This window comes from Artibeus jamaicensis, unplaced genomic scaffold, assembly GCF_021234435.1.
Source record: "Artibeus jamaicensis isolate MK-2021 breed Jamaican fruit bat unplaced genomic scaffold, CSHL_Jam_final contig_519, whole genome shotgun sequence".
Classification (NCBI taxonomy): domain Eukaryota; kingdom Metazoa; phylum Chordata; class Mammalia; order Chiroptera; family Phyllostomidae; genus Artibeus; species Artibeus jamaicensis.
This window is the reverse complement of record NW_026521871.1, coordinates 18020017-18047799: the sequence shown is the minus strand read 5'-3', so window position 1 is coordinate 18047799 and position 27783 is coordinate 18020017. Positions and strand designations below refer to the sequence as shown.

The window sequence follows — 27783 nt, the reverse complement described above, 5'->3', positions numbered from 1 at the left end:
CAGGGGCCTGAAAGTTTTCAGTTGCTCCAAACACTGTGGAACTCAGGCCTAAATGTGAGAAAGAGGGGCAGGGCTGGCAGTAGGCAGACACCTCATCTGTTAACAGGGTGGCCAAGAGCTCGATTCTGTTTTCAGGTCTCACTCACCGCCTCTTTGTGGTCAGCAACATTCTCAAGGGTCCCTGGGCCAGGGATGTATGGGCTATAAAAAATGAATCCATGGATAAATAGTAATGAAAGGGGACTTGGGTGTTGAACACACAATATAATATAGAGGTGATACATTATAGACTGTATATCTGAAACCTATATAATTTTATTAACCAATGCCACCCCAATAAATTCAGTATAAATAAATAAATAAATAAATAAATAAATAAATAAATAAATAAGATGAGTCCAGAATCCCAGACGCAGGGGTTGGAGGCTGTCAGCCGTGGAGCCTTTGGCAGAGCCTGGGCATGGAGTACTGACTGAAGGGTCAATGCTGGCTTCTCTATTCATTTGCTGTATGAACTCAAGTAAATTACTTGCCCTCTCTGAGGTTCAGTTTTCACACTGGGGGAGTAGGTTTAGAAATTCCTAACTACAAGATTGTTATGAAAATACTGGATGTATGAGCCCCCCTTTTTTCCATCCTCTCCCCCTCCAAATTCTTCTCTCCACAGTGGCCAGAGTAAATTTAAATATGAGTCAACTTGTGCCACCACCTGTTCAAAACCCAAAGGCCCCCCAAAACCCAACTGCTCTTAGAATGATGCCACACTCCTCACAGTGCCCTGCAGGCCTGGTGTGATCCCGCCACCACCCTCAAGAACAGGCTGTCAGGCCCTCAGGAGATCTGAGCCCCAGAACTTCCTTTACAACTATAGAGCCTGACCCTCCATTAATACCACTTGGGGTTCTAGGATAAATTAAAGATTGTAACTGAAAGTCAAGGATAATAACTATAATGTTGAGACTATAGATGACCTGCCCTTAATAAACCCCACTGAATTTTGATACATTCTGTGGTGGGGCATGATGTTTCACCCCCTGGCCAAGAATTACTACATTCAGTTATTCATTTATACATCTTTTAAAGAAGTGTTTATTGAGTACCTCTTTTGTTAGCTGCTGTCCTAGGTGCTGGGGAGATAGCAGTGAGCAAAAAATTTCTACCCTTACAAAGCTTACAAGAATCTAACAAAAAACAAACAAACAAATAAATGAGCAAGAAAATATCAGTCCTTGGCCAGGTTGCTCAGTTGGTTGGAGCATTGTCCTGTACACCAAAACGTTGCAAGTTCAATCCCCAGTCAGGACACATACCTAGGTTGTGGGTTTAATTCCCAATTGGAAACATATGGGAGGCAACCAATAGATCATTCTCTCTCACATTGATGTCTGTCTGTCTGTCTGTCTCTCCTTCCCTCCCTCCATCCCTCCCTTTCTCTCTCCCCTCCCTACCCCTTCCTCTCTCTCTAAATCAATTAAAATATATCCTTGGGTGAGGAAAAAGAGAAAATATAAGATAGGTAAGGGCTTTTAAGTGTGAGTAGGGAGAGGGACAGCTTAGATGGGCAGTCATCAAAGGGGGCTTCCCTGGGGAGGTGACATTTAACCTAATTATCAACCAACACCCCGGATGCCTAAGAATTGCTTTCCACAGTTGACTGAGGGTGAGTTCCAGTGAGACTCCTGTTTTTTAGAGGTTTTAGATCCCCCGTGTTAGTGTCTTGGGCTCTTTCAGGCACTCTGCCAGGCCCTATAACTTTCATGATCTCTTTCTCTATCACAGCTGCCCTGGGAGATAAGCCTCCCATTTTATGGTAGAGAAACAGAGGCTTTGAGAAGACTTGTCACACAGTGAGTGGGTAACAGAGTCAGGACTTGTCTTTGAGTCTCCTAACTTGCCCAGTCCTGTGCCCCTTCCCACACCTCTTTCCTTGCTCAGATGTGTTTGGGGAAGTCACAATGTCAAGGGGGAAAAAAGCCTCCTACTCTGTTAGAAGCTGGTGTTGTCAGTTGGGAGAGAACTAAGTTCCAAGAAGCCAGCGGGTGTTCAGTGAGAAAAAGGGGTTACCAAACTGTCCCAATTCCAGAGAAATAGGCATGTAGGGGAAATCCTGGGCAAGTCCCATTGCAGGAAAAAAAAATCCCTGTGGAGGCAAACTATAGAGTGGGGAGGGTAACTTTGTCAATTATCACACTTCTAAAGGGTTCAGCTTCTAAAGGGTTAACATGGCTTCCTTCCACTTGAGAGAACCAGCTGTAGCATATGTGGTGGGTAGGCAGGCACTATCTTAGACTTGTGAATTTATGCTTCCCGAGAGCAAGGGCAGTTTCATTTTCCTCTGAGACCCCAGCACCTAGCAAGAACTCTATATAAATGAAAACCTGAGTGATGACTGCATGCGTGTGTGTGTACTGGACTGCCCATTCCAGCTCCCCAGGTTACCTCCCCCAACCAGAACCCACGGCCCAGCTCAGCGTGGGGCCCACGGAGATACCAGAAAACCTAATCCTGACCAAAGCCACCAGCAGTGTCTTTACTTCCTTCCTGCACATGTCCCTGCCCAGCTGCCCTGCATCCCCTCTTTCTGGAGAGGTATGTCCCTTTTATCCCACCTAGAGGTTGGGTCCTTGGGGAGGGTACCAGCCCAGCAGGGGCTGCGACCTGACTAGCAGAGATGCACCTCCTGCCAACCCCTTGCCAGCCTCAAGGACATACGAGCTGGTACAAAGCCACCAGCATCCTCTTGAAGTCCTGGGAGATCTAATTACCCAGAAGGGAGAAAGTGTTGAGGGAGTGAGCACCAGGGTTTAGAATAATCAGTTTTTTGACTGCTGCGGTTAATGGGAGCCCAGGCTGCAACACTGTCCTTCTGATGTCCTGACGACAGGCTCCCTCTATGGCTGGCTTTTGATTTGGAACTGCCAACATTTCTGTCACCCCAAAAAGCTTTTCTAAATTGCCCTAACAATTACTATCTCAGGGAGCCAGCCATGCTTTAGGCCCTAGTACCAGAGTGAAGAAAGTACAGCCAAGAGGTGGGAGACACATGGAGACTTCCCTTAGGGCTGAGGTGAGTTCCATTCTAGAGATTTAATTCTGAACATTGGGGTGGGGTGGGAGGACTTGCATCTTGTTTCAGTATTACCACCATTTTACAGATGAGGAAACTGAGGCACAGTGCACCCAAGGTCACTTGCCAACAGGTTGCAGAGGTGACATTCCTGCCTGGCCCAAGCCGCTGCTCTTTCATTGTGGTCCAGATGCTCTCAGATCTTAGATATTTTTCCCTCTCTCTATTTCATGTATTTGAATTTCAGAGCCCCTTGGGACCTGTCCTGCCAGCTCTGTGCTGAACTTTTGTCTCTGAAAAGTGCCAGGGATGATGGTTTTCTGCTAACATGTTTCTCAGTTAATCAGTATTTTTACCTTTTGCTATAAATAGCCAAAAAATGCTTTCAATAGATTTTGGACCAAGCAGCACAGGGTTAAGCGGCCAGTCCACCCCCCTTTACGGAAAAGCCTGAAGTGAAACTAACAGCGAGAGACTCATGGGCACCTACTAAGGGCTGAACATTGGGAAAACCTTCATTTGTTTGATCACTCTTTCAACAGATGTTTCCTGAGCACTTACTGTGTCCTAGATATAGTTCTAGGCCCTGGGGATATATACAGCCATGACCAAAATCAATGTCACTGCCCTTGTAGGGCTTGCATTTGGGCATGGGTAGCAAGCACATGCACACACACACACACAAACAATGGAAAAATAACTGAGATTGTCCATTGTAGTAAGGGCTCTGACAGAAATAAGAGCCTGGAGTTGGGAAAAATAGAGCAAATCTTCTAGATCCTGGAATCAGGAGGCAGAGAAGACCTGGAGAGTGAAAGGGAGGCTGTCATGTGGAATGAGGAGGGAGCATGAGCAAAGGCTCAGAGGTAGGACCTGAGGGGACATTCAGCAAGAGGTGAAGCCAGGGTGCTGAGCAGGGCTGGACAGCGAGAGTCTGGAGGAGGAGTGTGAGTTTATCCTCTAAAGTGAGGCAGCTACAGGAGAGCCAAGAACAGAAGAGTGACGTAATACATTATCTCATTCATTTTCACCAAGGCCCCGCAAAGCAAGTACTACATCCTCACTCCAGCAGGTGAGCAGAGATGGAGGCTGAGAAGAGAGATGTCTCAGCCAGTGAGGAGGTGACAAAGCTACTTATTGAACCCAGACCTGCTCACCTGGGTGAGGGTTTCTGCATCGTCCAGCTAGCTAGGGGTGGGCATGGCCAGAACCCCAGCTCCAGTCTCCTACCCCAGTGCCCTGCCCCCAAATGTCTTAGCACTTTGTTCTGTTCCTTTTGGTTTTGTTGCTGGGTGTCGGGCTGAACAGAACTTAATGGGATATGATTTGAGGGTTCATTGGGAACATTTTGTTTCCCCATAAAATTGTAAGCCTCAGCCAAGATGTGCATTCCTGGTTGCTGAGCAACTAGGTATGACCCAGTGAGTAGTGAGGGTGATGATTCTTCTTAGAAAGCAGTAGTTAGTCCACCCACCCTTCTTCCTCACAACCCCCTTGAAACCCAGACCCTTTCATCCAGTCAGAACTCACAATGAGGGGGGCAAAATACAAAGTAGATGCAAGCAAGAGAGTGTGACGATTCTAAACAGACATTAAATGGGCTCAGTCCCCCACAGGAAAAGTAAAGAGAAGGGCCTATCCCAAAATGTAGGGAAAACCCTTTATGACCACAATAGTGGTTTGTACTTTTACTATGTGCCACATGCTGTTTTAAGCATGTAAACATATATTAACTCATCATATCTTCACAAGAACCTTATCAAGTACTTACTATCATCGCTCCCACTTTAAAGATAGAAAAACTGAGGCACCTGGAGGTTAACATGCCCAACCGGTAAGTGGCAAGGCCAGACAGTCTGGCCCAGATCTGAACTGAAGCAAATAGAGGGATGGCCTACATGAGAGATCTGATTGGCAGTCAGCAAAGAGAAACAGAATACATGAAAGATTTACTCAAAAGTTGGAGCTGACTCAACTCAACTCTTATTGGTGCCCTATGGTGTGCTGGACACTTTACCTTCTACAGAAATGAGGTAAAAAGCTCACGCTGGTAGAAAAGGAATATATGCAAATAGGCCATCGTATCTACCGGGGCGTGGTAGGTACTGTGAGAGAGAAGGGAAAGATACTGGGAGAGGATGACATTAAGGCAGATCCCCAAGGGAAGGTGACCAACCTAGGCCTGGAAAAGGAACCAAAGATGGAAGCAAAAGCATTTCAGGTGGCATTTTACCACCTTGGATGAGAATTAATTTTTTAGGCTTCCATCTCCACCCTGCCATCGCCACCCCAGACTGTGAGCAACTCAAAGCAGGGGTCGTGTGTAATGTATCTTTGTGTCCTTAGGAAACAACACATATCTGATATTTCAGATGCAGCAATCACAAAATGTTTTAACAATATGTAAACACAGAAGGAAGGAAAGGGGAATGAATGAGATTGGTCTTAACTGTAGAACAAGGGATATTAAACACTATTTTGTTGAACATTTATAGCCCTTGCAAATTCAAGAATAGAGATGTGAAAGTCCACAATGGGCACTTATGGAAGATCATAGCAGCATAAACTGTCGGGCAGAAGGTGATGGGACTGGGAGGGAGATCCACTGAGGAGCCATTTCAGGAAGAGCCAGTTGAGAGATGCTGAGAATCCAGATTCAGGTGATAATCTCAAGAGTGAAGAAGAAAGGTCAAATCCAAGCACTACCAAGGAGGCTGGTTAATCAGTCTGAAAGAGGAATAGATTTGAAGGAAACCAAGAGGCTGGTCTTAGATTTGCTAAGTTGGAGACGTGGACAAAACAATCAAGTGGGGCTACCTCGTGGGCCCCAGGAAACCCTGGCCCAGGAGTGAAGGAGAGAAGGAACAAGATGAGAGACACAGCAGATACTGGCTGTGGCAGGTCCCACTTCCTGAACCCACATCTGTGGCAGATATCACAAATGAATCCCAATGCTCGGACTCCTCAAGCTCAACTCCAGGCAGCCTCTACTTAACCAATCAGTTGACTTGCAAGATGAAATGTATTTATTGTCCCCGTCCTAGGGGCAGCAGAGCAAGCCTTCAGACCAGGCCACTGTCTGACAGTCAGAAGAAAAGAGGGAAATGGGCAATGAAGGAGCAGAGGTGGGAGCAGTGAGTCCCCGAAGTTAATTGTCAAGTGTAGACCACTTGAGGTCCAGGTCAGAACCATGAACTTTTCCCTCTGTAAGCCTTTAAACTGTTCCTTTAAGAAAGTTTTTAAAGGCTTACAGAGTTTAAATGCTTAAACTCTTTAAGAGTTTAAAAAAAAAACTTTTTAAGAACAATCACCCAGCTGTTATTATTCATTTATTCATTCCAATTGCTGAAAAAACTTTTATTTTATGAATAATAATATTCTGAGAGTACAGTTTGATAACTTTCTTGATAAGCCTAACCATTCTCAAGTGATTGCAGTTTTATTGTTTGTTGAAGACTTTAAGGAGCATGCTTTTCTTCTACTGTGGGATCTGTAGCCTTCCAGCCATTCATTCCACACCTATTTGTTGAGCACCTGCTGTGTGCTGGGCTCTGTTCTAGGTAAAGGACTATCTTCACCAACCTCCTCATGGAACTCACAGTCTGGCAAACTAGGACAACAGCCAGCCTCAGAGTCATCTATGTTTTTATAGGACAGTCAACTTAACAACTGAAGAAAGAGAGAATGTTCTCAGTCTCCTCCCAGTTATCAAGGAGGCATCACAGCCAGACTTTGAGTGTCCCTGCTTTCAACCTGGCAAGAGCAGGGGAACAGTCGTTCCTTCCCTCCAGAGTACAGACTCACCTCCCAGCAGGAATGGCACCCAGGAGTTGACTAGGACCTGTGGGTCCTCAGGCATCCTAGAAACCAGATTTCTAAACCAGACACACACAACTTCTCTAGTGTTTAGAATTAGCAAAACTTCAGAAACAGATTGCTAACGAAAGCCTATATTCTCCCAAAACAGTGCACTTCTAAATAACACTTGAGAGAGAATGTGGCAGGTTTCTAGATGAAGACTTCAGTGTTCTCTGCCATATATCAGTAGATGGATATGGTGATGACAATGGGTGCTCCAATTCGATTCACCAAGTATGTTTTCTCAGTGGTCACCGTGGCTCTAGTATCAGCATGAGCCTTGGTCAGTCCTTTATCAAGCACCACCACCCCAGGCGCCCTGAGGGAGGGGAGTAGTGCCTGGCACATGAAATGAAAGAAGTGGTAACCCTTCTCTGTTGCACAGGCAGCAACAGAAGTGGCCTTTGTCAAGTTATTGGAGAGACGCACAAACCATTTAATTTACAAAAGAATCCCCAACAGTTTGCAGTTAAACATCGACATGATGGTAGGAATAAGGTGCAATTGCTTAGCCATTCCCAAAAGAGATACCCACAAGCACCAGGGTCATAGGGCAACAAGAGCATAGGGTCTTGGTGTCTCAAGACTTGGGTTCTTGTCCTAGTTATCCCACTCACAGCTGCATGAGCTCAAACAAGTCACTTCATCTCCTGGAGCCTCAGTGTCCTCTTCCATAGAGTGGAGACAAAGCTATTGGTCTCATGCAGTTGAAGTGCTTTAACTGGTAAATTTAGGGCATAATTATCAATGCCTTCTCTAGCCAAGCGCTGTGACATGCGTTATCTCACATAATCCTGTCATCAGCCTTCTGAGGTCTACAAAATATCCCCATTTTATAGTGCAAAAGGACCAGAGAAGTTGACTTGCCTCAGGTTACCCAGCTGGAAAGTGGTACAGCTGGAGCCATTATTAGTCATCGGATGCTGTGACCACACAGTTCAAAGCATAAGGTAACAGCATTACAGAGTTAGGCCCCCAGTGGGTATAGAAAGTTCAGGGAAGGGGGAACTGACATTTCTGCTCACCAGTGTATGTCAGGCTTAGTAGGATGCCGGTGCAGTGAGATGCACAGTCACAGTTTATTGAATGAATGAATGAATGAATGAATGAACAAATGAGGTCAAAGATGTAGTAGTTCAGCCCTGGCTGGTATAGCTCAGTGGACTGAGTACGGGCCTGCAAGCAAAAGGATGGCGGTTCAGGTCCCAGTCAGGGCACATGCCTGGGTTGCAGGCCAGTTCCCAGTGGGGAATGCACAAGAGGCAACCATACATTGATGTTTCTCTCCCTCTCTCCTTCCCTTCCCCTCTAAAGATAAATAAATAAAATATTTTAAAAAGATATAGTAGTTCAGAACAGCACTCAAGCTGGCTTCTCCAGGTCCATTCTAGCTCTGCCACTTACTGTTCCTGTATAACATGGGATGATGATAGTCCCTCCCACAAGAGGTCACTTCAAGGATTAGTGAGTTTACATGTGAGAGCAGGTTAGTGTAGAAGCTGGCACAGAATAGACATGTATCATCTGTGATGATGAGGATGAGGGATGTAACCAGAGGGTTTCATATATATGCTGGGATTGAGCATTATAGCCATTGCTCCAAATGTTGTCACAGCCAACAATCCATCCTCCCTCCTGCCCTCCCTGCCTCCCCCATCCCCTCGCCCTCCCCCTTCCCACTCCCCCATCACTTTCTTCCTCCCTCTTCCCCACCCTCTCCCCCTCCCTCTCTGCCTTTTCTTCATCCATAAGCACACAGTATTTACTGTGTGCAACCTATAAACAAGGGCATAAAATGAGATGACACAGGCTGTGTGTCAATGATGTGCCTTTCAGGAGCTCAAAGTTAAGTGATCACAAGAGTCAGTTAAAATACCACTTAATAACTTCTATGTGGGGACCAGGCAGCAGAGAGGAGCCATTAGATCAGACTGGGTAGTCAGAGGTGGTTTCCCAAAAAAGGTGTTGTGAGACATCCCAGAAGGATATGGGCTAGAAGGGCAGCCCTGCAAGTGAACAGCCAGAAGAGAGAGCAAGCTGCTAGAGAGGCAGAGGGAGAAGAGATGAGAGGTTTGCCACCAAACTGATAAGATCAGCAGGGCTCCCTGGGCTCTCTGCACTGCATACACAGCACAGGTTCATCCCCTCACTCTACAGTGGGGTAGCACCCACCACTTGGTGCAGAGCCACAGCTCTGACCCAGCAGCCTTAGCAGGCCCCCCATGAAAGTTAATGGATTCATGAATAAATGATGCAGTTATAAGAGAAGTGTGCAGAAGGATCTTGGAATTCTTGAATAAGAAGGGCCCTTTGAGAGCTAACCTAAGCCCCTCAAACAAGAGAAAGTGGAACCCAGTAGGCCATGTGACCAGTAATGGGAGAAGATCAACATGTCTTTATTTGACTTCCCCCAAAGCAGGGTGAATTGAGGATGGGATGCAGGTTGTCTATTTGAAAGTGGTCTCAGGAATCAGAGAGTGAGGAGGGATAACAGGGAAGAGAGAAATGCCCATGTAAGGTATACTACTGAACTGGTTACTGCTGTGGGCAACAGGGCTCGGTCCTGCCAGGAAGCTTGCAGCAAGCATGTGGGCTGCACCTCAGGATTGCCACTCCAAGGATGCAAGGCTGGAGCATTAGTCCTGATTTCCAGCTCCCACTGGGTACAGTTGGGTAGCTCCTGACACTTCTAGGTCCCCTGCTTGGGGGCACCTAGTGACTCCCAGCTGCAGGAAAAGCCCTGAAGCTGAAAACAGATTCAGTGGGCACATAAGGGGGTATGGCCAGCATGCTCAGGATTTACCCACTACCCTGCAGCTTGGAGTCCCAGAGGACTGAGAGGCTGTGGCCCTGGGCATAAAAAAATAAATGTCACAGCTCTTTAGGAGATAATAGTACCAGTAATGGCTCCCATTAGTCAAAGTATTTCTCCGCCCCAAGTGCCATGCTGAATGCATTATGTGCATTGCCTCATGTAATACATATACCCATCTTGGGAGACAACTACCCATGACCCCCATCATACAGATGGGGAAACCAAGACCCAGAACTACTCAAATATCTTGTTTAAGGTCAGACAGCTAGAAATTTATAGAGCTAGGATTCAAACTCAGGTCTGACTCCACCGACCTCTCTAAGCCTCCAGCCTCGCAGATGATTAGAACTTTCCAGGTGGCCCAGGTACGAGGAGCATGTCAGAATTCAAGGCTCTGAAACATTCCTCTTCAAAGGAGGTAGCATGTTGGTATGCACAGTCCAGAGAGCAGATCCAGGTACCATCAGTGATTCACCTTAGGAAGAGGCACTTTCTCCCCTCCCCATGCCTGTTTCCTCATCTGTAAAACGGAGCTATTATAATGCCTTTCCAGCTTCCTTGATGAGGATCAGCCTGGCGGGAAGAGTTTGCACAGGTCCTCTGCATTGAGGGAGAGCCAGGTTCATGTTCTGGGTGGTATTATGCAGTGGTTAAGACTTAGACTTTGGATTCAGATGAGCCTGGAGTTGAAACCTGGGGATAGGTTTCTTTACATCCTCATACCTCAGTTTCCCCATCCATAAAACAGGGAATAATGGAATAATGCCCATGTGGAACCTAGCACAATAAGTGCTAGGTGCCATCATTACTTCGACCTTTAGGTATGAGATCTCAGATGGTCCGTTAACCTCAGATCCAAGGTTTCCTCATCTATAACACAGACCTCTTAATACATGCCTTATAGAGCCACAAGGCCCAAACTTGGTAATGTACATGGATGTGGATCCTAAAACAACTTTCACAAGGGAGTTCCTATCAGCTTTCTAGGGTCTCCAAGTGTTTTCTAATTTGCTTCACAACTGTCACACCACCACTTTCCTTCCCCCACCCCCAGTCTCCCATTCTCTCCAAAATTCTTTCTTCCTGTGAAAGAATCTGTTTCTAAGAGACACCTCCTGGCCCTAAGAGAAGCTGCCTTTTTAAAGACCTGAAGAAGCTAGTGTTACAGAAATGAAGGCTTCTACTTTCCTGGCTTTTATTTCTGATATTGGAACTCACTGACAGTTGCCCCCCAGAATAACTTCAGGTACTTAAGTGGAAAGTGAAAGGGATGCCCCAGGGTGAGGCTGAGGCTGGATGTGTGAGCTTCCACGAGTCCTTTTGTGGGGCATTTAACTGCAGGCTCCTCCATTCCTCCCATGAGCAACAAGGACAGTAGAGTGTACTGAAGCAGCTGGACACAGAAAATAAGTGACTCGAGAAGACATTGAGTATCTGCCCTGCTCCCCAGTCCTCAGTCTGAAAATGCCTTAGAGTAGACATCAGAGTTAAGCATTGCCCACCTCTTACCTCCTTTCTTTCTTTGCAAGTGTGTCTAGCAAAGGCCACCTGTTTACTGAACATTTACTATGTATCAGACCAAGACAGCTGTAGTCCCTTCACTTTGGACCTTGGAGTGAGCAGGGGATCCAAATGTTGAGAAAAACCAATTACATTATTAGTTATTAAAATAATGATAAAATGAAAAGGATTTTCCAGGAGCTATGAAAGCATTTAGAAATGGGCTCAACACTGGGTACATGGCAGGTTCACCCAAAGAAAGGGCTGAATTAGGCACAAAGGGGAGAGAAGCATTCCAAGCAGAGGGAATAGCACATGCAAAAGCCCTGAGACAGGAAAGCACTTGATATGAACCCTCAGAAAAGAGGCTGTTGTGGCTGGAGCACAGTGGTGGAGAAGGGATGAGACATCAAAGAAAGCAGGGGCACACTGTACAGGGCCTTCAAGATCTTGGCAAGGAAAGTGGATTTTCTGTGTGCAGAGAAAGCCACTTCAGCATTTTAAGCAAGGGCCTGACATTAACATTGCCCTTTACACTTTCAAAACATCCCCTTGGCCACTGGGTAAAGAATGGATTGAGGGTAAGAGCGGGGAGACTAGTGAGATGGCTCCTGAAGCCATCCTAGACTAATGTGGAGTGGTCATATTTGAAATAAGTGTTTGTTTGGGTGCATGTACACAGAGGTAATAAGTGATGAAGCCAAAATTCTAACCCAGGAATGTTTGTCCCCATGATCACTCCATCCAAAGGTTATACTGAAAACAAACCTATATTTTCTTACAGTGCAAATTGAGTCCCCCCTTTAAATTAAACTTTCAGTTATTCAAATAAGACATGGACACATTTTCCTAGTTAAAATTAAAATATTTCAGTCAAAGCTAAAGTTCATTTGTCCACCGAAGTTAATTGTAGTACCTTTTCCCCTACTTAGAGTTCCACCTTCATGTGTTTGGAGTAGATCCTTACAGACATTTTGCTACAGATTTTATATATATATATATATATATATATATATATATATATATATATCCATAGAAAACATAAACTATTGTTTTGCTTTCTGTTTTACATAAATGAAATCAAACTATACATGTTGCTGTGCAACTTGCTCTTTTTTTCACTCAACAGTTTGTCTTGGAAAGCCTTCTATGCTAGTACACATATATGGATCTTTTTTTAAAAACTGTTGCATAGTATTTTATGGACTGGATGTACCACAGTTTATTTAGCCCACTCACTTTCCAAAGACAGAAATGCATTTTTCTATAAATGTTGTAGCTTTTGAAGGGCTTGTGGATTTTTTTCTTTCAAAATACAGGACTTTTATTTATGCTAATGGAGGAACCCACACCACGGTGACAACACAAATATTTAGCAACACCCAGCCTGGTGACTAAGTTTTCCCATTTCCTTTCAGGTGCTTGGCATCCCTGGGAGCTAGCTCTTGTCCATTGCCAAGTCTCTGTTTATAGCAAAAGGCTGTCTCAAGAGCAACAAGGAGAATGGTGGAATTGTTGGCTTTGATTTCAGTGCTAGGTCCTGAAGCAGGCAGCCTGGCATGGTGTGAAAGAGTATAGCTGTGGAGCCTCAGAGACTTGGGTTCACATCTTGGCTTTAGTTGTGTGACCCTGAGCAAGTCACTTTTTCTCTCTGAGCCTCAGTTTACCCATCCATAAAATGGAGTTTATAATCCTAAACCTGTAGAATGGCTGGGAAGATTAAATGCAAATCACATGTGTAAAGGAATGGTCACATAAGAGCACATACATGTGCATTTAGCACCCTCCTCCTGCAATCCTAGTGTAGGGGGCAGAGGGTGGGGGTCCTACATCTCTGAAGGGATCACTCAAGGTCATAGAACAATGAGTAGACAGGAATAGTCTACCACTGCTGCCAATGCAATGTGGGTGTGGCATTTGAGTTCAAAAGGGAGTAAAGAGGTTTTCTGCCCAGGTTCTGAACACCAACTGTGTGCCAGGCCCTGCCCATGTCCTTTCATCTTCTGGTAGGCAGAACTAGGTTACCCCTCTATTCCAATATGAGATGGGGAAACTGAGAGGGGACACCACTTACCCAAGGTATCATAAGTGGTAGAGTGAAATCTGGTGCTCCATCCCCTCTGCCTTTGCAAGCTGTCCTGGGAGGCTGCAGGCAGAAACTCTGCAGAGCGCCTCCTCCTGGAGAGATAGGGAAGCTCCTCTCCTGATGACCCGTCTGTGTTCAACCATTAAGACCAATACACAGGAGAGAAAAATAGCTTTTCTAACCTTCATTTTTACAAAGAGATTAAATAAAGGCTCCTCAGAACATTCAGAATCAAACCTTTTAAATGACAGAGATAATATAAAATAGACGTAATTTTTGTGCAATAAGGTTCAGTTCTTTGAAGTTCACTTGAGCAAGATGAGTGTCCTCTCCCTTGGTGAGTCAGGAATCTGGAGTCCAGCCCTGACTCTGCAGCTGGATCACCCTGTACCTGGGCCAAGTCATCTCCTTAAGTCTCAATGTCCTCATCCATCAAATAGGAGGGCGATGCTGGCTGGCCATGGACTTGCCTTGCTATAGCAGTCAGGGAACCAAGGGGAAAGGACTAGAGAACTTTAAGGATAGGGTGTCAGATTTAACAAAGAAAAATACAGGATATCAGTTAAATTTGAATTTCAAATAAACAAAAAAATAATTAACATTTTTATTAGTATATCCCCAATATTACATGGGGTATAACTAACACTAAAAATTATTTGCTGTTTATCTGAAATTCAAATTTAACTGGACATCCTATATTTTATATAGCAACCCTATTCAGGGCCCCCAGCTCCACTGGATCCCCCCATTCTTTGGTACAGATAACTGATATTTTCACAGTTTCAAGATGAGTACCTGGCCACCCACCTTCAAACCAGATTCCCACCACCCACTCCCACACTCCTCTGCCCACAGAATTCCTACAGTGGAAACTGAGGTGGAAATTCATCCTGACTTGGGGGAAAGACAAGTGGTGGATTTAAATTAGTGGAGAAATCTGTGTCCACACATGTGTCAAAATGTTTAGAGGGCGCTGGCTGATGTGGCTCAGTGGATTGAGTACCAGCCCACAAACCAAAGTCTAGGGCCTGTGCCTCAGTTGCAGGCCAGCTCCCTTGTAGAGAGCGTGCAAGAGGCAACCACACATTGATGTTTCCCTCCCTCTCTCCTTCCCTTGCCCTCTCTATAAATAAATAAATAATATATCTTTTTTTTTAGTTAAAAAAAAAAGTTGGTTAGAGGGATATTGCCTGGGGTTCATACAAGCAGCTGGTTCCATGTGCACATGGGACTCAGAAAACTAAATAGCTTGGCAGAAGGGAGGAGGGTTGGACATCCTGGTTTAGGAGCCAGATGAACCAACACAGAAGCAGACAAATGCCAGGTATGTTATGAGGCCAGTCACTTGGCAGGAAAGTGGGGTAAACACAGTAGGACTGAGAGTGAGGCAGGAGAGTTCTTTGGCACAACCTCAAAGAGGCTACTATGAGCCCAGGAATTGAATGTATCTGTGAATGGGGAGTCATAGAAGGTTGTAGAGCAGGGCAGGAATGCTGTCAGAGCAACCTTGAGTGTGAGCTCCTAACCCCACACTGCCTCATCTCTTCTGGTTTCCTTTCTCTCATACCTTATTGCTAGTTTCTCTCTCTCCAGACTTTTTCAGCCACCAGCAGAAGACAGACGGTCTGAGTACGGTAGCCATTAGACACAAGTCTGACTTGGTCAGCTTTTCAAACTGCAGCATTGATTCCCCCTTCTGCTGCCCCAGCGCAGGTAGTGAGCCTGATCATGAGCAACTTTCAAGAAGGGAAACTGACCCTTTGGGAAATGGCAAATCTGCAGAAGGAAGGAAGGAAAAAGTGGTTGCAGGCTAAGCCCAGGCTGTGTCCCCCATTCATTGTGTGTACTAGACAAGCTGCTACCTTCTCAGGGCCTCAACAGTAACCTCCAATGTGCCAGAGTTGTTGGTGTGGTTCAAAGCACCTGGCCGGTCAGCTCCCTCTCTCCTTCTCCCCCAGGGCAGTAGTTCTTCAACCAGAGCCTGCATTCCCGTCCCCTGGCAGGGCTATCACAATACACATGCCTGGGCCCCACCTCCAGCAGATCCGAGGCAGTAGGTCTGGGTGTGCCCAATAATTTGTATTTCTAACATGTGTCCAAGTTTTGCTGAAGCTGCTGGTCTGGGAACCACAGAGTATTTGACCTGGCTCTGTGTCCCTGGGGAACTCTAAAGACTCTCATGGCCCAGGCCTCACCCAAGCCCAGTTTTCATCAGAATCTCTAGGTTTGGAGCCCAGACATTAACATTTTTTAAATTCCCTGGTGATCCTATGTACACTCAAGTCAGGAGCTAGTCAGGGGGAGGGGTATTAGAGTAGCAGCTGATACTTAACCAAGTTCCTACCGCTGCCAGGTGCCAGCTCAAGCACAGTAGATGTGCTTCCTCCTCCCACTGACTCTGCGGAGCACATGCTATCATTGTTCCCAAGATGCATGAGAGGATGCTAAGGCTCAGAGAGAGAGGAAGTTACCTGCCCAAGATCATACTGCTGGGAAGTAGTAACTCTCAGACTTAGGTCTGTCCTCCCATTCACTGTTTTGTTCAACGTTGTGAATTCCCAAAAATCCCAGCAGTGATACCTTTATAAACTGCCCACTCTCCCGGGGCTCTAACAGGGCACGTGCACGTGGATTCTCCTCACATATGCAGCCCCATGCCACATATCTGTGTGTGCTCAGGCCTGTGCGTGGACACACAGCCACATCCTGAGTGTGTGCATACCTGCACAAACAGCCTTTCACACACATCTGCCTTCTCAGGGGCCTCACAGACACCACCTGGTTTGAATCTTGCTTCTGTTTTTTAAATGCATGCAGCAGGACCATGAAGCCACGTTTTTAGTTTTCCTGGGAAAGCACTCAAAATTTGTTTCATCTGAAATGTCCTAAGTACCCCAGAGTGACAGGATCAGTCTGGTGTGAATCAGTGACTAATGTCGCCTTAATCAGGGAAGGTCACTGTAGAGCATTTGTCCCAAGCAGGCACAGCCCACCCTGACTAGATCGGGCTGGAATAGGGCAGGTGTGAGCCCTGAGCTCTGTGGAAAGAGGCCTGACTCAGTTGCCCTCCCAGCAGAAGGACCCTGTGCCTCAGTGTATACATCTGCAAAGTGGGTGATCACAATAGAAGAGGAGGGCTTTACAGTTCACTGTCAGAGCTTTGGTTCTGTTTGATCCTCAAGGGAGATAGCCCAAGGGTCTCCTGCCCCCAGCAGGTGAGTAATGTACTCAAGGTCACCCAGAAAGTAAAGATGCATCCAAACCAGGTCTCGGGACCAAGTTAGGTGTGTGTTGTGGCTGCAACGGTGGGTTCTGATCCATCTAAGACAGTGTCAGTGCCAACAGAAATATCTGGGAGGCACATTCTAGACCCAGAGTATCAGTAGTGATGGCATGGTAGTTAGTGGTAGTGTGGTAGCTAGTAGTAACAACGGCATCTATCATTTGTGAGGGCCATCTGTGCCAGGCACTTTTTACACACAGCATATTCCTGATTTTCTAGCAATCCCACAAGACACTTTTACTTTTATCCCATTTCACAGAGGTGGAAACTGAGGCTCAGAGTGGGAAATGATTTGTGCAAGGCACCAACTTCAAACCAAAGAACAGCTGGGATCTAAACCCAGCTCTAAAGTTCTTGAAAACAAGAGCCCAGTTGCACCCCTGGAAACAGCCTGCCCTCAGCTTACTTCTTGCCTTCCTCCTCACCACTGCCTCTGCAGCCATGGCCTCCTGCCCCCAGCATCTGGGGGGAGCAGCTGGTTTTCACAGTAGCACAGCATGTGGAAAGTCTAAGGGACACAGCTACTGTGCTTACTTTTTACTTTAAATCATTTGCTCAGACAGCAGACAGGTCCACTCAACCTTACAATGGCCCCCAAATATCAAATAGCTTCAGTGGGCAAAGTTCAGTCCGGCTCCCACAGGGGTTGAAAAAAATTCCCTGGGTCCCTTTGCTGGAAACAAGGATGCTCATCCTCTGGAGGTCTCAGAGCAGGGGTGGTCAGAAGTCATCTTGATGACCTGGAAAACTCATTCTGAGGCCCTCCCAGTGGCCAGAGTCCCCTACTTTTAATTGATCCCAGCCTGTCAGCATGAGGGATCTTGTTTTGGTGCCCCATACACAGAAAGAGCAAAGCCCTGTTTGCAGTTACCAGGGCAGAAAGTAAGTCATATTTCATATCTCATTGTCTCATCTTGACCCTTTATTCTGACCTCTAACCCGGTCCCTGTGCTTTTACTTACCTCTGTAGCCCCTATTTATTCTGACTATTCATGTCCTACCTCTAAAGCAGCTTATGAAAGTTTGTCTCATACAGAAAGATTTTTAACAACTCAAGTGAGGAATTCAAGCAGAGGGAAGAAAGGAGAAATAAGATGATGATTCACAGGCATAATATGTGCCACTGCAGTGCAGCTCCAAGAGGGGAACTGCAAGTTCAGTGCTGAGCTACCAGGCAGGCAAGGGGAAGAGGGCAACAAGTTAAGTTCCATGAGCCAAAGATTCTGTTAGATCACCCCCTCATCCTCACCACAAGGCATGCATAATGATGACCCTTTGTGGCACATGAGAGATGTGTCCTCTTCTGTAGAGACCATCTGTTCTCTCTCCTGAGGGGCAAACCAAGGATGTTTCTGTCACATTGGCTTTTTCCGAACCCTTTGGGGTTTCTCATGCCTTTGAAGACTTCCACCCCACACCCATACACTATACCTGATTAACCCCTGCCTTTTCTTCCAAGATCACCTAATTACACTTCCTCCAGGAAACCTTTCCTGGCAGCCCAGTCTTCCCCACTGCAGTGTCCCCAATATATAGAGCAGTGTTCAGCTCCTCATCTCAATAAATACTTGCTGATCATTTAAATGAGTAAGTGGGTGATCGGATGCATACCATCTAATACAGCCCTAATTACTTTCTCTACCTTGAAGGGGCTGAATACAGGAGGAGGAACTCAGGCTTCTTTAAATAGGCTCCTGAGTACCTGGGGCCCTGGCATCTGTGACAGGACACCCATGGCCAGTAGTCCAGCTGCTGCATGCACTCTTCCTTTCCCTCCTGCCTACATCATCCACCCACCTTCAGCTCCCCCATAAGGAAGTCCTCCTCTCTGCCCCCCAAATATCCTAAGCTGGCACTCACTTAACAAGAACTGCATCCCCAGAGCCAAGGTAGGACAGTGTTGGGTCAGAGACTTTCAATCACAATGTCCAGCTCCCAGAGGTCCATGCACATGCCCTCCAGCCAGACATCAGGATGTTTATTTGGAATAGCCTGAGGTTTTTAATGTTTGTGACAATTTTCCATTTGTTTAAAACACAGCGCCAACCAAACAAAACCCCTCTGATGGCCTGAGGCTACCATTTGTAGCACTCAAGGCTGGATCCAAAATAGCTGAGAGAGAGGAAGTCATTCTAAGCAGAGGAATTAGGGAACTGGCAGAGGCAAAGACTTAATGGCTGCGGACAAAAATAGTATGTGTCCAGGATGGCTGGATAGAGATGAAGTTTGGGGCAAAGATTACTCAAATATCCAATGACAGCCGGAAGCCATTAAAACAAATAATTCCTTTGCAACTAAGTCCCCCACTCTGCACTTGGTTCTCTCCTTTTATGTAATAAGTAGAACACACAAATTCTAACTCCAGGTGCTGGACTATTTTTTACTGTGAAGGCACACTTACTGCAACTTTGCAGTTTAGAGAGCATTCACACACATTTCCCTCTGGATGGCTCACCACAGTCTAGGGGTTATTTTGCTCCCATTTTATTGATGACAAAACTGAGCCTCTTAAGAATGAAACAACTGGCCCAAGTTCATCCACAAACCTGACTCCTTGCTTAGTGCTCTGCCCTCTACCTCTTGCACAAAAAGAAACTAATGTCTGGAACCCCACTACCCCACACCACATCCCCTACCAATTCCTGGGTATTTGTGTTTCTCAATTTTCAGGGCCTGGCTGGCCTTGCAATATTTGACCCACTATATCAATTTTTAATATGCTAAACAGCGAGATGCTCTTTAATCTAACTTGAATCACCAACATCATTTGTCTCTCATACCAGCCCCAGTTATTTCCGCTCCCCAAACTAGGCCTGTTAATTTTCGGCCAGAAGCCAGGGATGTGGCTATGCAAGTCTACTCCTGGGAAGGGAGTGACAGGTGGTCCTGATGGGCTGTTCTGCCTGTGGATCCTCAAAACACTGTCTTTTGGATACAAGGTATCAGAACTACCAACTCCCATATCACACATGAGGAAACTGAGGCCCCAGCTTATCTGCAGTCACACAGCTCTTCCACAGTGCTTGTCTTCACTTGACGGCCTTCCTCCCTGTCTTAGTGAAATCCCACCTGCCCAGTCTTCCTCCTCCAAAGAGGTAATGATGCATTACCCACACCACCTCAAACGGGACAGCAATAGTACGAGATTCTCACCTGGTGCAGACAAACCAGATCTTACAGGAGGTATCCTGTTGTGCCCCACCCGACTCCTGTGCAGAAGGCCCTGCTCTTGACCACATTTTACAGATGGGGAAACCAAGGCACCAAGAATCACTTAACCAGAGTCACTCAGAACCAGGATTTGACATCTGAGTCTAAACCCCATCCAAGTCTTAGAGTTTGGGATCCCCAGCTCCAGCTCAGCTCACCTTCCCCTGAGAGAAAAAGATGAGTGAGACCTTCTGGCCACCATCTGCCACCTCAGTGTCCCCATATGAGCCTCAACGCTTGACGTTCTTGTCCCGTTTTATTTGCCCCATTTATTTACTGGGGTGTTTGTTGTTGTGGAAACTGCCTAACAATTTTTACCATGGAAATAGCCCTAGCAAAAAATACAAATATTTTTATTTTGTGAGCTGTTATTTCTGAAAAACAGAAGGGCTCACAGAAGCCTGTGGGGAGGCAGGGCAGGACACAACCCAGCAGAGTAGAGGAAATGACAGAGAGGCTATTCTGCTCTGTCCTAGGACCCAGGGTCTCAATGTTGGGCCTGTGAATCCCCAGTGTGACCGAACCCCCTGATCCCCAGCCAGATTCCCAGAACTAGAGAACAATCACATTTTCAACTGATCACACTGTAGACTCTAAAATGTTTGAATCACAGACCCTCAGAAGATTCAGCAACTCACCTCTCTCTGAGTCAGTCAGAAGGGGCCCAGGAGATGGACATGGGCTATCCCCACCCTCCGCCAAACTTCCTAGTGAAGCTCTTTATTTACACCAAACTTTATGAGGAGTCCCAAAATATGAACAGACCCCAGCAGGGCCACTTCAGGGTTTACAGACCTTGGAACCCTGGATCCTTAGGACCCGTTCATCCTATTGAACTCCCATATTGTCAAGATGGGGAAATGGAGTCTCGGAGAAAGGAATTGGGTGGCGAGAGGCACAGAAAACTGCTACAACAGGTCAATGTTGACTGGTCGTAGCCCTCTTCCTCTGAGACCCACCAGCCTCTTCAGTTCTCCCTTCTTCCCTTTGTCAAAACCCACTCCCAGGAAAAAAGCCTGAAACTCACTGACACCATGATATCCAGAATTGACTATGGCTTTCCCTCTCAGGGAATCCAAAGGAACTGGTACTTTTAGTTAAAGAAATGAAGTCCAAGTGGAAGAATTTCGAACATTTGCTGTGGATAGAAATAAACAAAAGAAGAAAGACAAGGAACCTTCCTGCAGTTCCTAGAATCGCACTACATCATGTGTGATTGGAACAGGACTGGCCTGGATTCTCAGGGCCAAGGAGCTCCCCCAAGGCAGGAGCTTGATCTCATGAATTCCTCATTCTACCCACCTGTAAAATGGTCATAACCCAGCTCTGGAATCCCTCGTTCTCAGTGCACAGGCAGGACATTGGATCTGCAGAGCTTACCTGCACTAATAGGCAAGGTGGGTGTAGGAGCTATCCCTGGGCTATCCTGTAGGGTCTCAGCCACTCTGGCACTTGGAGGCTCCCCATGGAAGTCTCACTGTCAGCATTAGAGGAGGCTCAGCACCTAAGCCCCAGATGGGAACATGACCATCTCCCAGTACCCCTGAGCCATAGACTGCTGGACTCCCAGAACCACTGACCTTTTATATCCATGAGCCACTGGGCTCTTCCCTTCACATCACTCTGCCTAGCACCCAGCACAGCCTGGGCCCACAGTGGAGTTTCAAGAAATGTGCATTGAATGAATGGATGGATGAATGAGCCAATAAATGACAGACTGTTAGAATCCTATAACTATGTGACATTAGACCACATGTTCCCATAACTATAACAGCAGAAAGTTTTATCACCTTGACCCCAGCATGCTAATAATGGTGTCATTCTGGGGATCCCTCTGGATTCCCCCTTCTTACAGGTGGACTGAGGCAGAGATCTGATGAGATGTGTTCCTCCTTCTCCCCTCCCAGTTCACCCCTCAGCTTTCTTCATTAAACCATAGATGATCTGGGGTTAGGCTGGCCTCAGGGACAAGACAGACACTGCCCAGCTTCAGGGGACTATTTGTTCTGTGTTTTCCACAATGACACCCCAGGCCAGGCTCATAACACTTGAGCATGTCACCTTCATCCAGTGGGTGGGAGGATTCTAAGGTGGTTGGTGGCTTTAAGTGCCAGGCCTTGAGGGAAAGAATTGGTCTTTTCCCCAAGGCGCAGGTGGGACACAAACCCAAAAACAGGCAAACCCTGCTGTGATCAAGGCCATGCTAGAGATGACAGCTGGGAGATACAGTCTGCCTGGGGTGGAAAGGAAGGCCTCACAGCATATGGGGCCCTGAGAATGGCCTCATCAGCGTAGATGGAAGGAAAGGCTTTTCCTAGCTCACTGAACAACATGAGCAAGGCAGGAAGTGTACCAGGTCACTGGTTAGGGAAAAATTAAATGACATGCCAGGGATTTGGGGTGACACAGTGTAGCGTCAAAAGAAAGAAAGAAGCAATGGGAAGCACTTGCGTTTGAAGGGACCCAGTACCCAGTGAAGCTGGCCCCTTCCACTGGATCTGGCCTCTGTCACACACCTGAATTTCCACCATGAGAGGTTTCTGTTTCAGGCTCCTCTTCCACAGCACAAATGCACCTGAGAGAAGGTGGAACCATAACCACTAGCGTCAGTTGGACATCCACCACCCCCAGGCACCACTCAAAAATGTCCATGTGTGTCCACTGGGCAGTCAGCTCCTTGGGGCAGGCGCTTTATCCTGTTTGCTGTTCTATCCTGTTGCTGTTCTATCCCAGGGTCCAGAACGGTGCCAGGCATGTCGTAGGCACTCAACATCTACTCATTGACTGCATAAATTATCTCATGAAGTGCTCACAAGCACCTGTGGGTTACATACACTCACCATCCCCATTGCAAATGAAGGCACTAAGGCTCAGTGAGCTAAGGGCAGAGTCTGGGATTCGCACCCAGGCAGAAGCATCTAAGTCTGTGCTCAGCAGGGCAGACAAGTGCAAAGCAGGAGCAAGGGTGCAGTGCAAGGTCAGCATGATGGTGGCTGCTGTAACAAATGACCGCAAACCAGGTGGCTTTGAACCAGAGAAATTAATTCTTTAACAGTTCTGGAGGCCAGAAATCTGAAATCAAAGTATTGACAGGGCCATGCTCCCTCCAAAGGTTCTAGGGAACATTCCAGTCCTTCATTCTTCCAGCTTCTGTTGGCTCTGGGATTTCCTTGGCTTGTGGCTGCATCACTCCAATCTCTACTTCCATCTCCACACAGGCTTCTTTCCCTCTGCATCTGTGTCTTCTCCTCTTCCATCTCTTACAAGGACACTGATCACTAGGTTTGGGGCTCTTCTGGATAATCCGGGGTGACCTCATCTCATGATCCTTAATCATATCTGCAAAGACCAGTTTCTCTAATAAGGTCACATTCACAGGTTCTGGGGAGCAGTGAGCACTAGGTTATCCTTTGCCATGTGGCCAGACGCACTTGGGACAATTCCAGAAATGTATGTCTCTCTCCTGGGCCCTCCAGGCTAACCTCTCTGCATTCTGTCTGCAGGTTTGCCAGGCACCGCTCCAGACCTGGAAAAGAGAAAGCAGATTTTTGGACAAAACTTTATACCTCCAAAGAAGCCAAAAACCTTCCTGCAGCTTGTGTGGGAAGCACTACAAGATGTGACGCTGATCATCCTGGAGATCGCGGCCATCATCTCCCTGGGGCTGTCCTTCTACCACCCACCTGGCGAGAGCAGTGAAGGTAAGTCAGGGGGCCCTCAGACCCCTGCTGCCCTCCCTGCAACATGGGTGCCTGGCCACACCAGGGGGCACTTGGGGCTCACGCCCACTGCTCCTTCTAGGTGAGGAAACCAGGCCCAAAGGCATCCACAGCCAATCAGTGGCTGAGCCAGATCCTGGGCTCAGGGCCCCGCCTCCAGTGTTCCCAGGTGTGAAATGCAAGGGCTAGGCCAACAATAGTAATAATTATAGTGATCATTTATTGAGCACTTACAGCATGCCAAGCTCTGGGCTGAGATCTTGTCCTTCTAACAGCCCCATGAGGGAAGGTCCATGATTATGCCAATTTTACAGACAAGGGAACTAAGACACAAAGAAGTGCATTAACTTGCTCATGGTCACCCAAGTAATGAAGAGTCTTTAGGTTTTAATGAGTGGAGCTTGTTAGAAAAACTGCTGCCCAGGTCCATCCCTGAGAGAGTATGGTTCTGTTAAAAGGAGTCCAAGTGAGGGTACCTCCAGACGTATGTCCAGAGTGCTCTCTGACATACGATGGCTCCCCACTCTCCCATCTGAGGACAAAGTCCCCAAATTGCTTGCCTGTAGGGCTGCATTTACACTCTTATTTCATGGTGCTTCAGCCCCATTCACAGAGGTCTTGCTCAGGTTCCCTGCCCACTGGGTGCTCCAGCTTCTGAAGGACCCTCCTTCAGCTTTAAAGCTGGACTTCTCCTCAGAACCCCAAGTCGCTCACTCATTGAGGAGTGCAACTGTGAAAAAAATATATGCACCAAATATTCTAGAACTGTGATTTCAAATTACAGCCCACAGGCCAAATCGAGCTCACTTTCCTGCTTTTCTATGACCCATGAGCTAAGATTGGTTTTTACATTTTTTAATGGTTGAAAAAATAAAAATAATACTACTTTGTGACATGTAACTTTTATATGAAATTCATATTTCATTGTGTAAATATTAAGTTTTGTTGGAACACCCCCATTTCTTTTTCATATTGTCTGTGGCTGCTTTCCCACTACAATGGCAGAGTCCAGTAGATACAACAAAAACTATATGACCCACTTGCTTATCTAGCCTTTGAGAGAGGAAGTTTGCCAGCCTCTGTCCTAGAAGATCAGGATGGCAAGTTTTGCCTCAAGAAGACTGTTCTTAGCCCTGGCTGGTGTAGCTCAGTGGATTGAGCATGGGCCTGTGAACCAAAAGATCGCAGTTTGATTCCCAGTCAGGGCACATGCCTGGGTTGCAGGCCAGTTCCCAGCAGGGGTTGCATGAGAAGCAACCATGAATTGATATTTCTCTCCCTCTCTCCTTCCTTCCCTTCTAAAGATAAATAAATAAAATCTTTAAAAAAAAAAAAAGAAGACTCTTCTTCTTCTCCCTAACCCCCGCCCCTCCAAATGTGGAAGGAGAAATAATGGTCAAAGACACTTTCTGAAGAAGCCCCCTGGGTAAGAATCGTGTGTCTATCACTTCTCAACTGTATGACTTTAAGCAAATCACTTTTCTTCTCTCATCGTGTTTCTTCATTTACAAAACAGGGCAAATGATCCCACCTGGAACAGTTATTATGAGGAGGTGATGAAGGGACACGTGAACAGTATCTGACAGCCTGGTACATGCAGATGCCCAGTGGGTACTGACCCTGCCGGTCATACATATAAGTTCTTTGGCTTCTCCATTTCCTATACTATTCTTAACCTCCGCCTGTCTGTTTTTTGCCCACCATTTATGCTTCTTATTCCATGTACCTCTTCCCCACATTCTCCCTCCTCCCCTTCCCCACTGATAACACTCCACGTGATCTCCATTTCTGTGATTCTGCCCCCTTTCTAGTTGTTTGCTGAGTTTGTTTTTGTTTTAGGTTCGCTTGTTGATAGTTAAGGGTTTATTGTCATTGTACTGTTCATAGTTCTGATCTTCTTTTTCTTAGATAAGTCCCTTTAACATTTTATATACTAATGGATTAGTGACGATGAACTCCTTTAGCTTGACCTTATCTGGGAAGCACTTTATCTGCTCTTCCAGTCTAAATGATAGCCTTGCTGGATAAAGTAATCTTGGATGTAGGTCCTTGCCTTTCACAACTTCAGATACTTCTTTCCAGCCCCTTCTTGCCTGCAACATTTCTTTTGAGAAACCAGTTGATAGTCTTATGGGAATTCCTTTGTAGGTAACTATCTCATTTTCTCTTGCTGCTTTTAAGGTTATCTCCTTATATTTAATTGTGGGTAATTTAATTATGATGCATCTTGGTGTGTTTTGCCTTGGATCCAACTTCTTTGGGACTCTCTGAGCTTCCTAGACTTACAAGTCTAGTTCCTTTGCCAGACTGGGGGAGTTCTCCTTCATTATTTCTTCAAATAAGTTTTCCATTTCTTGTTCTTCCTCTTCTCTTTCTGGCACCCCTATGATTCAGATGTTGGCACATTTAAAGTTGTCCCTGAGGTTACTAAGCCTCTCCTCATTTTCTTGTATTCTTGTTTCTTTATTCTGTTCCAGTTGAATGTTTATTTCTTTCTTCTATTTCAAATCTTTGAGTCCCTGTTTCCTTCTTTTAACTGTTGATTCTCTGTATATATTTTGTATTTATATTTTTAATATATTTTATTGATTATTTCATTACAGTTGTTCTATTTCCCCTCTTCATTCCCCTCCACCCTGCACACCCCCTTCCCCACCATTCCCCCCCTTTAGTTCATGACCATGTGTCTCAAGTTCTTTAGATTCTATATTTCCCCTACTATTCTTGCCCTCCCCTTTATCTATCTTCTACCTACCATCTATGCTACTTATTTTCTGTACCTTCTCCCCACTTCTCCTCCTCCCACTCCCCTGTTGCTACCCCTCCATATGATCTTCATTTCTATGGTTCTGCTCCTGATCTAGCTGTCCTCTTAGTTTGCTTTTGCTTTAGGTGTGGTTGTCAATAACTGTGAGTTTGCTGTCCTTTCACTGTTCGTATTTTTTATCTTCTTTTTCTTAGATAAGTCCCTTTAACATTTCATATAATAAGGACTTGGTGATGATGAACTCCTTGAATTTGATCTTATCTGAGAAGCACTTTATCTGTCCTTCCATTCTAAATGAAAGCTTTGCTGGATAGAGCAATCTTGGATGTAGGTCTTTGGATTTCATGATTTGGAATACTTCTTTCCAGCCCCTTCTTGCCTGTAAGGTCTCTTTCAAGAAATCCACTGACAGTCTGATGGGAACTCCTTTGTAGGTGATTTTCCCCTTATCTCTTGCTGTTCTAGGCTTCTCTCCTTCATTTTAATCTTGGCTAATGTAATGATGATGTGCCTTGGTGTGTTCCTTCTTGGGTCCAACTTCTTTGGGACTCTCTGAGCTTCCTGGATTTCCTGGAAGTCTATTTCCTTTGCCAGATTGGGGAAGTTCTCCTTTATTATTTGTTCAGCTAAGTTTTCCACTTGTTGCTGTTCCTCTTCCCCTTCTGGTACCCCTATAATTCGGATGTCGGAGCATTTAAAGATGTCCTAAAGGTTCCTAATCCTCTCCTCATTTTTTTGAATTCTTGTTTCTTCATAGTTTTCTGTTTGGTCATTTTTTTTTTTCCTTCTGGTCTACTCCTTTGATTTGAGTCCCAGTTTCCTTTCCATCACTATTGGTTTCCTGTGCATTTCCCTTCATTTCAATTAGTTTAGCCTTCATTTATTCCTCTAGTTTGTGACTAAAATCAACCAGTTCTGTGAGCATCCTGATCACCAGTGTTTTGAACTGTGCATCTGAAAGTTTGACAATTTCTTGTTCGCTTAGATTTATCAGCTCTGGGACTTTGAGTTCTTCTTCAGTTATGTTTTGGTCTGTTCGTGCCTGTTATGTATGAGGAGGGGAGCCTTAGTTGTTTGCCAGGGTGGGGCCACCCAGGTCGCTGAGTTGTGACGCTGTATGTGGGGGCAGGGTCAAAGAGGGGCAATAGCAGTCCCCTCTGCTGCTTCCCACCACTGGGTCCTGCCCGGTCTGTTTCACTGCTCACTCCTTTGCCTGGTTTATCTACGTGTGAATGTGTGACCGCAGTCAGCCCTCAGTGGGTCCGCTCATTGCTACCCCACACCTGGGATCTGCCCACAGCTGCCTGCGCAGCTGGGTCGAGCACCTGGGTCGGTCTGGTGGATCTTTCCTGCCTGACCCCATTCTGGTGCTGGCTCTGCCCCTCTTACCAGTCTGGCTGAATGGTTCGTTGTTGTCGGACTTCAGTATAGTTCAATTTCTGTGGTTTGGCTGCGTTTTTGTTGCTAAAACTTTGTTG

At 46.1% G+C, this 27783-nt stretch overlaps 1 protein-coding gene across 11 annotated transcripts in view; it reads left to right on the top strand.

Annotated features, from left to right (window-relative positions):
• Positions 1 to 27783, top strand: part of ATP2B2 (ATPase plasma membrane Ca2+ transporting 2) — a 494651-nt gene that overhangs the window by 368732 nt on the left and 98136 nt on the right. For all 11 annotated transcript variants that reach the window (XM_053668978.1, XM_053668979.1, XM_053668975.1 and 8 more), the window contains one exon: positions 23323 to 23520. In XM_053668978.1, the coding sequence (XP_053524953.1) occupies positions 23323 to 23520 (198 nt within the window). The remainder of the gene's footprint in view (positions 1 to 23322; positions 23521 to 27783) is intronic.